The sequence below is a fragment of the Rousettus aegyptiacus genome, unplaced genomic scaffold (genome assembly GCF_014176215.1).
Source record: "Rousettus aegyptiacus isolate mRouAeg1 unplaced genomic scaffold, mRouAeg1.p scaffold_m13_p_3, whole genome shotgun sequence".
NCBI lineage: Eukaryota > Metazoa > Chordata > Mammalia > Chiroptera > Pteropodidae > Rousettus > Rousettus aegyptiacus.
The window spans coordinates 134,951,330-134,965,494 of NW_023416306.1; the positions used below are offsets into that span (position 1 = coordinate 134,951,330).

At 48.1% G+C, this 14,165-nt stretch overlaps 1 protein-coding gene across 1 annotated transcript in view; it reads right to left on the minus strand.

The window, feature by feature from the left end:
• Positions 1-14,165, minus strand: part of ITGA11 (integrin subunit alpha 11) — a 111,035-nt gene that overhangs the window by 70,390 nt on the left and 26,480 nt on the right. The window contains exon 2 of the mRNA XM_016140970.2: positions 10,416-10,527. Coding sequence (XP_015996456.2) covers positions 10,416-10,527 — 112 coding nt within the window. The remainder of the gene's footprint in view (positions 1-10,415; positions 10,528-14,165) is intronic.

Here is a 14,165-nt window from a genome sequence, read left to right on the forward strand (position 1 = left end):
GTGATTGGGGTGGCAATCGCACGGGTCTGTTCACTTAGCACACAGTGATTGATATGAATGTGATCATTACATGTATATCCCATGTCATTTATGATTTGCGCACTTCTCCAAGTGTGATTCAATTAAAAGACTTTATTTTTTTTCTTTTTTTGAAGTCATCCTCAAGATGGAGTGATTTTCAGCATTAGTTTGTTCTTCACCTCGTGTGGAGAACTCCCCATCCCTCACCTCGCTGGACTTAGGAAGCACATTGGGGTCACAAAACCAACAGCGTTGGCATCAGAGAAGGGAGAGGGGCGGAAGAGCCCGCGGAACGCCGGGGCGGGAGGGGTGGCGGGTGGAGAAGACACTGAATCGGCAAATCCCCCTGGCTTCCCTGAACTGCCCAAATTAAATTCATTTTCTTTTGCGAAGGTTAATAACCAGGAGACTTTCCTTTCGCTGTTTTTGTTACTGAGATGATGTGTTTTACACCCCAAACTCCCGGTGGCTGGCCCCCTGCCTTGACCCTTTTATGGCCCTGCGGACTGGCCTTAATTAGCTCTGGCTCCAGTTGACCATTGCACATGTGTCAGAGGTTACCTGCGACCCTCACTGACATACTCTTCAAGTTCCAGGAAAAAATTGCTTGGAGATACAAAATGCCTTGGGAGCCTTCTCCAGGCCATATCTTAAATGCCCCAGAATTCTTGGAGTGTTCTGAGGCTGACAAGCTCTGTGGCTGTTCTCAGCGCCGCTCTGTGATTCTGAGGTCCTGAAGGTGCCCCAGCTCTTGCCTGCGAAGACCTCTGTCTGGATTTCCACTCCTCCAGCCCCCTGCGTTCATACTCTTTCAGTCCATGCTGCCTGCCAGCGTCTTAGCCTGGGGCCCTGGGCCAATGTCTCCTCACGAGTACAGTTTTAGTACAGTTTTTCTCTCTTTTTCTGTATCTCTTGTCCTTTGGGTGGTTTCGTCTTATCCTGGGCTTTACTTCTGTAGTGATTTATCCTTTAACCAGAGTGAGTCATGGTGCCAAATTTTATTTGTTCCAAGAGAAAATAGCAGAGGGCAGTTAGGTGCTGTGGTGTCGGGAGCCTGCACCGGGGTCTGAGCCAGGAAAAGAGTGAGCTTGGGAAATTCTCAGAGATTTCCACAGCAACAAAGCCTGAGGCTGCCCCAAGCTTCACCCCAGGCACCCAGAAGGAGAGACAGACTTGGATGAAATCTGTCATTCTGTCCAAACAACAGTTCCTGAGGCCTTTCTCCTTGGGACACCCTATTCTTTCCTGGTGGGGAGCCAGCGTAGGGAGCTAACTTATCCAGCATCTGCCACAGTAGACACTTCACACACCATCCCCTGTTTCTTCTTTATAAGAACCCTTTGGGGTTTGCATCACCATGCCCATTTTACAGATGAACAAACTGGTGTAGTAAGTGGATGTGGTGTGCTCAAGTTCCCACAACTTGGAAAATGGCTTCACGGGGAAGGGCACTTAGGTTTGTGTGGTTCTGAAGCCGAGATTTTTGCTGAGTAAGGAGCCACTGTGACGTGTTTTCATTTGTCTGCTGAGGCTGAAGATCTGTGCAACTGCTCCCCACCCCACCGCCGCCCCCGACACTGCAATAACCCTGCAGAAAAGGGCCACAAATGAGAGGCTAGGAAATTTGGGGGGTAGGAGGGGAGAAAATGGCAGGGCCTGAGGGCTTCAGCCGTTGGCCTAGGCTTGAGAGCCAATGTTTGTGGATTTATCCCTAGTTGATTACCTTTCCAGTCAATCTCAAATTCCACCATCAGCGGGCCTCTGCGTTTAGACATAGAAGACCCTAGTGAAAATATAACTTGCTATCTGGAAAGGTCAGTACATAAGTCATTCTAATGGAATTAATGCCTTACCAAAATTAAAGTTTAGTTTAGGTAGATATCACCTGGTAATCCTGAGACAAGGGATGCGGGATGGTGGGTGAACTGACTCTTTGGTCGTTTCACCTAAGCTCTAGGTGGAAATATCACAGGAAGTGGAAACCATGGGACTGGGAGTCGGGATACTGGGATTTAGTCCTGGCTCTCCCACTGACTGGCTGTGTGACCTTAATGTGGTTTCTTTCTATCTCTGGGCCTCAGTTTCCTGATCTGTAAAATAAAGGGGTTAGGGTACACAATTTCTAAGACTGCCCTCAGGCAGAGGGAGATTCCACAGAAGCCGCAGCAGCAGCCCTGAAGGCCAGCTCCATCCTCGTTTACTGTCCATCTGTGTCTCCTTGGCCTGCTCTCAGACACCTTGCCCCTTCCCAACCCACCTCTGCCTCCAAGAATTGGGGTCTGCTGAAGACCATAGCAATGGTGGCCTTGTCTTTAGGCTAAGGAGATTAGCCCCTCTGCCCGAGGTCTCCACCAGTGGAAGACGCTGCATATGCAGAGAGGTTTCTGGGAGAGGTGGATGGCTACCTATGTCAGGAAGGTGCATTCTAACTTTGTCCACCTTTGGGGCTAAGGGTTCCAATCCCCTGCATGACGCCAAGCCTTTGGGAGGAGGTGGTGGTGTGGGGAGCTGCTAGGATCTGTGCTTTGCCCTGGTAGAGGGTTTGCTCCCCACTGACTCAGCGTCCATACACAGAGCACCCAATCACACAGCCCTTTCAGCATCCGAGCGCAAAAGCCTTGAGTTAAGTTACTGAAAAAGATTCCAAAAGGACCTTTCAAAGAGATGGGAGGATGTCTGGGACTCCTTGTGGCTTTGAATGGGTCAGGCTGCCAAGTCTGTCCTTCCATTGCTGAGGGTAATGACCGTTAGGTTTAAGAGGCTTCTTTTCTCTATAAGAAGCTTCTGTTTCTCACCAGGACACCCGAGAATTTAGGAGACCGGGGCTCTAGTATGTTTCTGTAGGAGCTGGTCTCCCACTCGACCAGATTCTCTTTCTCCATTTTCTCCCCACCTCCAGAGGCCCCGTCTTTCTAACGACTCCTGTCCCCTTCTCGGTGTACATGCTCTCCTCTGCGTCCGGCAGAGGGAGCAGCCAGGTAGCACCCTGAGGGCAGCAAAGCAGGCAAGGGGGTGGGTGCTGAGAAGCCTGGACTGGGCTCCTTCTCCTTTTCCTCTCCTCAAGGGTACCAGTCAGGCTGGTGAGACTAATGACGTTGGTGGCTACATACGAAAGCAGCGATGGGGGTTGGGAGTGCAGATGGCCACCTGGCAGCAGGGGATAGGGGCCTTCGGCTGGGCAGAGACTCAGAGATGCACTGGGAGAACTGCATTCTCAGAGGAGTGGTTAAGAGAGCAGAAGAAGGGCGGGCACAGAACCCTGGGCTGCCTGTGGGTGTGAGCCTGGAGGAGGGATAGGTTGCCCCCAAACACCTATCGTGCCCATTTCCATCTAAGACTCAAGTGCAGCAGCAAAGAGGGGAGGAAAGAGAGAAGCGATGGGGAGGAGGAGGGGGCTACAGGTGGAAACGGGAAGAAAAGTCGAGAAAGTAAGGAACAGGGTGGGAAACTGAGAAATTGGGAAAAGAAAATGGGCAGAGAAGAAAAGCGAAAGTTGAAAAGTAGGAAGAGGCAGAGGAAGGGCTCCGTACCTCCGCTGTCTCTGGGCTCCCAATGTACCCATTTCCCCTCATGGAGCCACCTACACTGGTTTGGGGAGTTTTATGTCTGCCTGTTGTCACCAGCTTAAGATACTGGGAATGGAAATCTCTAGGCTGGTAGTTCTGAGTATGGCTCCCAGACCAGCAGCCCCAGCCTCAGCTGCTAACTTGTTAGAAAAGTGAATTCTCAGGCCCCACCCGGACCTACTGGATCAGAAATTTTGGAGGTAGGGCCCAGCAATCTGGTTTAGCAAGACTCCCGGGGGTTCTGATAACAAAGCCGAAGCTGAGGTTTGAGAACCACTGCTCTAGAGCAGTAATGGCAGATGCTCTACGTACGTTGCAGTGCGTCATTGTAAGAACATTGGACTTATTCTGTGTGCATGGATGTACTTAGAAGTAGTTCCTCACATCTCAGCGGCTCTGGGCCTGTAGAGATTTGCCCAGCGCTGCGAGTTCCCCAGCTCAGCCCCTTTAGCCACTTCTGGGAGAGACACTGGAGGATAAGCACTCAGAGCACTGTACCCCGTCTTCCTGGTTCAGGACAGACAGCCCCTCCCCCTCTTCCTCACAATTCTCCCTTCCTGTGCCCTCTGGGCTGCCACACCCCCTTTCACCCCTAGTTCTGATCACTTTCCCTCCTCCAGGCTCACACCCACAGGCAGCCCAGGGTTCTGTGCCCGCCCGCCCTTCTGCTCTCTTAACCACTCCTCTGAGAATGCAGTTCTCCCAGTGCATCTCTGAGTCTCTGCCCAGCCGAAGGCCCCTATCCCCTGCTGCCAGGTGGCCATCTGCACTCCAATGACCTGCAGATACTTCAAACCAATGGGACCAAAGCTTAGCTCCCCTGTTGTCCTACAGTCAGTCCCCTATTGCTGGATTTTGCTTTTCTGTTTTTCATTATTTTCCCAGTCAGCAAACATATGTCCTCAGTCATCCTCATCCTGTTTTGTCTCTGACCTCGCCTCCTTCTATTCTTGCCCTAGCTCAGTCTACTCCAGACACACTCGTTCCTTGCACATATCAAGCTTTTTCTCATCTCAAGGCCTTTGCGCTTGCCATTCCTTCTGCCCAGAAGACTCTTTTCTCAGATATCCATGACTGCTTCAGATTCTCCCTTTCCTTCGGGTCTCTGATGGCTGTCACTCTAGCACCGAGGCCTTCCTTGATGGCCTCTATAAAGCAGCAGCCTGCACCCCACCCACTGCTCCCAAGCCCCCTTACCCTGCCTAATGCACATCTCACTATCTGACAGACAATGGACAAACTAATAATGTTTGCCCCACTAGAAGAAAAAATCCATCAGGGTAGGGACTTTGTACTTTTGTTCACCACTGAATTCTCAGGACTTAGCATAGGTTCTCAAGAATGAATGAATGAATGAATGAATGAATGAATGATGTTTATAAGGCAGGCCCCTTTGTCAAGACCCCATCCTTTAGACCCTCCATTCAACAAGACCTCTACAGCCTTCCCACCACACTCCCCACTTCCAGGGTCTCTTCTCTCAATTCTATCCTCTATATGGTAGCCAAAATGATCGCCCCCAAAATTACAACTCTGGTAAATCACTCTCCTGCTCAAAAACCTCCAATGGCTCCCCACTGCCTCCCAGATATGAGCCTCTTGCTCTGGTATTTAAGAGCTTCCAAAGAACAATCCTCGCCTTCCCAGCTTGTGGTCTCACTGCTCTGCTTTCTGCACCTTCTCCTCCAGCCCCTTGGAAGAATCGTGTCTTTTCTCTAAATGTGGCTTCCTTTCCAGATTCCTTCCACCCAGTCCTGCTGAGTTAGGAATTCACTCTCCCTTGCATGAAGTCCTATAACCCTTTCTGTGTGTGCCCTCTTTGGTATTTATCACCCAGGACTCGGGCTCTATGACCAGACACCCTCTGTTGCTGGCTGGGCTCAGCACTCGTTTTTCCCACACGCATTTATGTGAATCTGCGAGTGAGCGCTGGGCCCTGGGGATACCACAGCTGAGGCTCTGGTGGGACCGGCAGTGCAGCAAGTGAGGAGGGGCACGGCAGTTGGAGACTGTAGGTTCTCTCTCAGCCTTAGGGATGGGGCAGCTTCTGTTCTGTATCCCCTTGGGTTCTAGAACTGGCTCAAACACTTATTAATATGTTATCTCTCTTTCAGAGTCTCGGTTGCCTTGCCTGTAAAATGCAGACAAGTCTACTTCTCTTACAATCTGCTCTTGTTCCTAAGCCTGTACCCCAGGTAATTCACCATGGCATTTTAAAGCCCACTGAGCTCCAGAAGGGTCCCCTGTTGGAGCCCTTAGGTGTTGTCAGACTCCTGCTGCCCAATGTCCTCGAGGACAGGAGACGAAATGTTCCACCTTGCCAAGAGCTGAGGCTTTTCTCTCCAGGCAAGATAGCTTCAGTGACAAACTGGAAACGTGTGGGGCTCAGCTCTGTGTTATCTCATAGCCAGGAGGCCTCCTGCTTGGAGAAGCCCTCTGCAAACCCTACACTGGAGCTTCCGGGACATCAAATGGTCTTAAAAACCAACTGACTTAATGATTTCAATGTACGTGCATTAGAGTCATGTGGATTAAATTTCTCTGAAAATACACAAGGACTTAAAAAGCAGGGGCAGAGGATACTCAGCCTGAGAGGAATTTGTTTTCTCTTTTCCTTTTTGGGTGACTGTGAGTGTTGTTATTGTTGCTAAAACCCAGGCATGTGGAAAACTGTTCAAGATGTCTGAGGCACTGGTGTACTGTCAGCTTCTCAAAGTCTGAGGTCTGACTTGGGGATGCAGTGGGCAGAAGGTGAAGGGTTAAGAAATAAAGTGGCAGCACCACGAGCTGCGTCCCTTCCCCTTTGGCCGTTTACATCAGGGTCTGGTGCCCTTGATGTTTGAGGAGGTTCACAGTCTAGTAAATCGGAGCCAGACCTCACTGGTGCCTGTGGCGGGAGACAGCTGGTGGGTTCTTCTGTGGGGCAGTGCTGGGACCTGGGTTTTGGGTTGGGGCTGGGGACTGATACAGTTTCCCGCTGGCATCTCCCCACCCTCAGTGCAGATGGTGATCCTGAGCAGCCCAGACTCCCTGCTACAGTCTCCTGGGGAAGTTTTAAAAACCCAGATTCCCTGGCCCCACGGCAGGCCTAGGGAATACAAACCGAGACGTGCCAGCTCCGCCTTAGGGACTGAAAGCCGGGTCCACTCCCAGGAGGCAGGAAGAGCATGGGCCACAGGACTGAAGCAAACCCAACGCAAGGTAGGAAGTGATATGTGCCATTAGAGGGGGCTTGGAGGAAATGAGGCCATTTTAGGCAAGGAGAAGAATCCAGAAAATTTTCATGGAGAAAGTGGTCTTACAAAGATGAATATAATTAACACCAGGTCATATTTTGTCTTGTATTGTTTTTAAATTATTTCAAGGGTATTAGTGTTGTTTCCTTAACTGGTCTGTGAGTTATTTGAGAGTGAAACCATGTCTTACTCAAATCAATATTTTGCAGAGTCTAGAAAAATTAATTAAAAATGCCTAATAAACAAATATTGGTCAAAACAAATTCTATCTCAGAAAAGCCAGTTCCATTTAACCTTAAACCCTTCTCACACCATGCAAAGAATATGGACACTGTGCATCTTATGTCTGGGCTGATCGAGAGAGTTTCAAATAATTATTTCGGTCTTTCAAAGTACGTTCTTATGAACATCTACTAAATGTCAGGGATTGCATCCCTGATTTCAGGAAGAAAAACAACGACACAGGCAACTACTATCCAGTTTGGTAAATGTTTTCTCAGAGGAAGTGATATCTAAATCGATAAGAGAATATGAGAGAACTTTCAATTCCAGCCACGAGCAACTATGAAAGCTGGACAAAATATATAAGACAACAATTTCCAGGCACTGGACAGCAAGTGATGCAGAGCTCAATAGTTGAGAAAGAAAAGCATAGGAGCTAAACCCACACTCACCCCAACTCTCTCTATGACGGCACTTTCCTTGTTGAGCACAGGGAAATGCAGTCCTAACAGAGAGCAGCAGTCTATACCCAATGAAAACGAGGGCACATGTCCATCAAAAGGCATGTATAGTAAGGTCAATAGCATCTCTACTCAAAATAGCCAAATTGAAAACAATTCAAATATCCATTAATAGTAGAATAAAGAAATAAATTGCGGTGTATTGCTACAGTGGAACATTACACAGCAGTGAAGAAGTATGAAGTATAACACATTCGTCCATATGTTAAGCCTCAAAGACATAATGTTGAGTAAAATAGGTCAGGTACAAATGAGTATCTGCTGTATGATATCATCTATATAAAGTTCAGAAACAGGCAAAATGAATCTATGGTAACAGGAGTCAGAATAGCGGTTACCTAGAGGGGCACTGATTGGTCAGGGGGCACCAAAGAGCTTTTTAGGGAGACGGAAATATTCTATGTCATGTTCTTGGAGGTGATTACATGGCATATACATACGCAGAAGTTCACTAAGCTGTATACACTTTAGATGTCTACACTTATTGTATCTAAGTTATACCTCAATAGAAAGATATCAAGTAAGATACTTCTTTATAAAAAATCTCTCTCTCCCTCCTTCTCTCTCTCTCTCTCTCTCTCTCTCTCTCTCTCTCTCTCTCTCTCTCTCTCTCTCTCAAATAGAGTCAGCTAGATCTGAATGTCGGGGTGAGTTGAGTGTGAAAGTGTGAAAGGTAGGAAAGGGTATCATGGGAGAAGGGAACAGCATCTGCAAAGAAGGTCTGGAGAACTGGAAAAACTGATATAATGCAATTAGACTAGTCTGAGTGTTGAGCATAACAAAAGAGGTAGGAAAAGTGGAAGAAGAAGAGTTGGAGAAGGTCAGCAGCAGCCAGATTAGCAAGAGGGCAGCATGAGACATTAATTGCCGGTGTTTGTGTGGTCCCTGAACTCGGCAAGAACTTCTAAGAGGGCTAAGCAGATGCCTGCCCCTTTTTCTCTCAGGAGGAAGGAAAGCCTTGCCTTCTGTCAGCTAAAATCCAATCAGAGGTAGGAGAACACGAGTAACAGTATATGTGTATGAGGGGTCTTATTGGGATGATGAAAATGTTCTACATCTGATTTGTACTGATGGCTGCATAACTTGGTCAATTTACTTAAAAATCATTGAATTGTACACTTGAAATGAGTGAATTTTCACCAAAATTAACTCAAAATGGATTAAGGACCTGAATATAAGACTTAAAACAATAAAATGCAAAGATGAAAACATAGGAACTAAACTCAAGGACCTTGGGCTTAAAGAAGATTTTATGAATTTGACCTCAAAGACAAGGGAAGTAAGAGCAAAAATAAATAAATGGGATTACATCAAACTAAAAAGCTTCTGCCCAGCAGAAGAAACTGTCAACAAGGTAAAGAGATAATCATCGAAATGGGGAAATATATTTGCAAGCAACACCTCCGATAAGGGCCTAATATCCAAAATATACAAAGAATTCATACAACTCAATAACAACAAAAACCCAAATGATCCAATCAAAAAATAGGCAGAGGACCTGAACAGACACTTCTCTTTAGAGGACACACAAATGGCCAACAAATATGTGAAAAGATGTTCAACATCGCTAGCAAATCAAAACCACAATGAGATACCATCTCACACCTGTTAGAATGGCTATAATCAACAGGGCAAACAATGACAGATGTTAGAGAGGATGTGGAGAAATAGGAACTGTCATACACTGCTGGTGGGACTGCAAATTGGTACGGCCACTATAGGAAGTGGTATGGAGGTTCCTCAAAAAACTAAGAATTGACCTATCATATGACTCAGCAATCCCTCTACTGGGTATGTACCCCAAAACTTGAAAACTCATATTCAAAAAGATATTTGCACACCAATGTTCATCGTAGCATTATTCACAGTGGCCAGGACATGGAAGCAACCGAAGTGTCCTACAATAGATGATTGGCTAACGAAGCTGTGGTACATATATACAATAGAATATTACTCAGCCATAAGAAGAGATGAAATACTGCCATTTGTAACGACGTGGATGGAGCTTGAAATAACCATACTAAGCGAAATGAGCCAGACAGAAAAGGTTGAAAATCACATGATATCACTTATATGTGGGATAGAAACCTAAAAGCAACAAATGAATAGGACAAACAAACAGAGACTCATAGACATGGACAATAGGCCAGTGGTTACCAGAAGGGGGTTGGGGAATAAAAAAAATAAAATGTTGAAAAAAATATACGTATATATAGTATGAAAAAACATAACCTGGCATTTTAAAAAAATAAAAATAAATGAGTGAATTTTATGATATGTAAAATATAACCCAATAAAGTTATTTTAAAAAGTCAGAGGTGAATCCTGTCCTCTTGACTGCTCTGTCTCAGAGGGGTCTTTGGGACCTTTCTGGCCCTCTCCCCCCATCTCTCTTGCTGTCCCTTCTCTTGGCCCCACCATTGCCTGTGTTTTAACTTGTGAGCGATCACATCCATCCCCTCAGAGACACCCCCAACAGCTCTCCAAGCAGCCAGGACCAGAGCAGTCGCCCCCCCCCCCCCATGAGACACCGAGGCCCTGACAGGAGACAGGAGCGGGCAACTGTTGGTCCCTGGGTGCCTGCCAACTGCTGTCACATAACTGGGAGAAGAAAGAGTATTCATTCCACTTTTCAGATGAGAAGATCAAGGGCTTGTGAAATGGCTCACGTTTTCACAGTCAGGAGCAAAGCTTATGTGGCCTCCATCTACCAGGACAAGAAGTCAAGTCACTGGAAATGAGGGTAACTACGCGTGAGGGTCTGCTTGGCAGCTGCTAGGCTCAGGTGCCGGACGAGGGGCTGGATGAGGGGAGGTCAGGGCTGGGAGGGGGTGGCAGTTCTCACTCACCACTTCTTGCCACCGATGTCATGCTGCTGCACCGTGTAGCCAAAGAAGGCTTCCCTGGAGCCAGGGATGACCTGGGGCCTCCTGGTGTCCATGTTGAAGGTGTCTGTGAACCCTGGGGTGGGGAGAAGAGGAGAGGAGAGCAGAGGCGTCAGGCAGGTGGAGGTCTGGGCCCCACTGTCTGAAGGGAGAGGCCCAGCCTTTGCTCTGTGGGGGCCATAATCTGATAGGGGAGGCAAAAATCCTACTCTTAGGGACACCTGGTCTGAACGGGAAGACCAGTCCCTCCCCCAGAGAACTCCTGGTCTCATGGGGGAGAAACATCTGCCATCCTCCGTCCTTTCTCCAGCTCTGCTTCGTCCAGTTTCTGCTGGTCTTCTTTCTCATTTTTCTCTTTTCTCTCTCTCTCCTTCTTCTCTTACACCTCCTCCCTTTCCATCTCCCCTCTCTCATCTTTGCCTGCTAAAGAGTCAGAGAACTGGCTTACGACCTTCCTCCCAAGTCTGGGGTCCTAGTGGCCCTGGCCCCAACACCGCTGCCTGACTACCTCCTGCTGAACCAGTCTGCAAAGCTCTGCCTGGCTTCAGCACCTGCCGCTCTTTGGCTGGGGCAGCTGAGGCAAAGCAGAGAGAAAGGTTACAAACCCTTTCACCCTGGTCCCAAAGGTCTTCCTTGTTTGGTGAAGTCACATGTCAGTTTCCACCTGGTGGAAGGCCTTGATGTTGAGCCGAATGCTTTTCCCCTTTGGCATTTTTGTGCCAAATCACAAGCAGTAACAACTCACATCTGTATAGCAGTTTGGGTTTCCACCATCATTTACCCTCACAGGACTTGGGAGAATGAGCAAGTATCATCCACATTTGGTAGAGGGGGTTCAGCCCCAGTGAGGTCAAAAGGCTTGTTCAGGGCTACACTGCAGGTGAGCAGCAGCAGCAGCAGAACTAGTACCTCAGGTACCTGCTTAGTGACTCCTTCCCTCCCTTTTCAGGGCATGTTCAGCCTTGTTACATGCCTAAGTCACGCCTTTGCCCAGCTGTCACAACTAACAGGACTACTGAATTTAGACCTGTGGGATTTAAGGGACGGAATCCTACCACAAGCCAAAAACTTTCAGATGAGTGAAAAACAACCAGCGGAATAGAATTCTATCATTGCCACCCCTTCCATGTGCAGGACACTTTATGCTTCTCAGAACATCCATGTGTATGTTATCACTCGATCTCCATGTCAACTCTGTGATGCGGGCAGCAAAAGGAAAACCAAGGATCAGAGAGGTGAAATGATCTGCCCAAGGTCCCAGGGCCTGCAGAATGGGGACTCTGAACTTGAGGCTTGCAACTGGGAGTGTCCTCCCCTGGGCACTGGACCCCTGGTCTGAGTGTTCAAGGGTGATGCCCTCGGGCACCTACTTAAATAAGGCTATTGTACAGAAACTAACGGTTTTTCCCGCACTTCTTTTTTTGCTCAGCACATGGATGGAGCAGCCTAAAGTTCCATCATTAGAGTCACAGAATTAGAGTCCCCAGAGGCAAAGCCAGAACACCTTACAGTAGGGACGTTAGATATGTATTATCTAACTTACCACTATCAACTGATTATTAGTGCTGCCTGGATCACTGATTTAAGAAAGATTCTGAAGTCAAGTTTGGGTTTAGTGGGCGAGACTAGTGTGATCGATGAGCAGTCCCTGCTGAGGATACAGGAGAGGACAGTGGCAGCAAGTGGCTATGTAGCTGCCAACCCTGTCTTCATGATTCTTAATCTGCCATGTGAAATTAGCGTCACGGCCCTAAGAGGAGGTGCGGCAAGCAGAGTACATTAGCCCATTAGTGCCTTATTTACAAAGCCCAGACCATGAATGGACTTAGCCTGGATAGCAGCTGGCAGCGCTGGGGACTCTGGTCGGGTGAGCATGGCTGCACGAAGGAGCAAAAGTCTTTCCCAGTGAAGACATGTTATGGAGGAGAGAGACATCAGTGTCAACTGTGCAGAGCTGGGAGATGGACAGAGAGTGGACGAAGAAGTGGCACTGTAAACGGAGAACTCACTCTCTCCAACTCTGCCCCAGGAATGGACACACACACACACACACACACACACACACGTACAGAGCCATATGCATGAATGCACACACATGGACACACACACACATACATGTACACACATGCACAGGCCACGCCCAATCCCGGTCTATGGGATAACACTTTATCTGGCTCCCTGGCACCTCCTGTAGATGCCCCCTGGAAGGTCATGGTCTTCCCCTTCCGGCATCTGACCGCAGCAGAGGGAGGTGACCCTGTAGAGGAGGAAGGCATGCTCTGGTAGTCAGGAACCCAGACCCGCCCCCCGCTCCCAGGCCTGCACAGGGGAGAAGAACAGGTGAAGAAGAGGCCATAAATCGTGTCTTCATGGCCTTCCCGATATCAGTGCTTCTTGTGCAAAAACGGCCAGAAGGATTTTTCCAAGACCTGTCAAATCTCATCGCTCCTCAACTCCATACCCTCCATCAGCTGCTCCACCCACTCGGTGAAAGCCAAACTCCTTACCTGCAAGGCCCCGCGTGAGCCCACCCCATCCCTTCTGCGCCTCGTTTCCTGTGTCCCCCCTCCATCCCTCTGCCCCCCTTGCTGTTCCTAGAACAAGTCAGACCCATTCTCTGATCAGCATCTTTGCCCGGGCTGTTACCTCTGCCTGAAATGTTCTTCCCCTGGTTGTCTGCATGGCTCGCTCCTTCAAGCCATTAGGGTCTCTGTTTCAATGCCGTCTTGTCCATCACCAGGCCATCCTGTCACTCATCCCCTTATTCCTCATTTTTTTCTCATAACATTATCACAGATATATTACATATCTGTTTATTCTCGCATGGTTCTAGAATATTCTTATGTTCTCTATGTGCCAAGAGAGGATGCTTTCTCTTCACTGTTATATCCTTAGTGCTTCAAATAAAGATCTCATTCATAGTAGTGCTTATATATACTGGTTGAGTGAATGGTCTGAGATGAGGACCAGTATTTGGCTGGGAAGCTTTCTCTTTTTAATGAGGAAGAGGAAAAAGAAAAAATATTTCCTGAATACTGACATATTCTAGGCACTATTCTAGGTATTTAACCATTAATTTTATATTAATTAGTTAAATCTCACACCAAACCTGTGAAATAAATATATATTATCATACCTCTTGGAGGTTAAATAATTTATCCTAAATCACTCAGCTGGGAGGAGGTTAGCTTGGGATGCTAGGGGGATGTTACCCCCAGGGGACCAGCCTTTCCTACGAAGGGCCCACTAGTGGGGAGGGACATTTTTTTTTTTCTTTTCATAGAACGTCTTCCCTCCTGCCTTCAGGCTCCCGTCCTCTTCCTTTGGGTTTGACTGCGAGAAGCAAATGAGAGACAAGGCAGAGCCCCTGTGCTCCTTCCCTCACTCAGGGCTCGGTCTAGGGCCAGTCCTGTCTCCCCCAGTGCCCCCACTCCCAACCTCCCGGGGACAGGATTAGTGAAGTCTGGCCACAGGGAAGAGAACGAGAGCCCTCAGGCCTGGGGCACTACGTTACAAAGTCCTGGTTTCTTTCCCAGTTGGCATTTGCTTCTGACCAAACTGAAGCAACCAGAGAATGGATTCCCTAAAAGTGATGTCAAGTCTGCCACTCTGACCTCGGCCCCAACGAGATCTCTTGCTGTGCCTCTAATGGTGCATGGCTTTCATGCTTGGGGAATGAACTCTGCTCAGAGATTTATGAACCCCAAATACCAA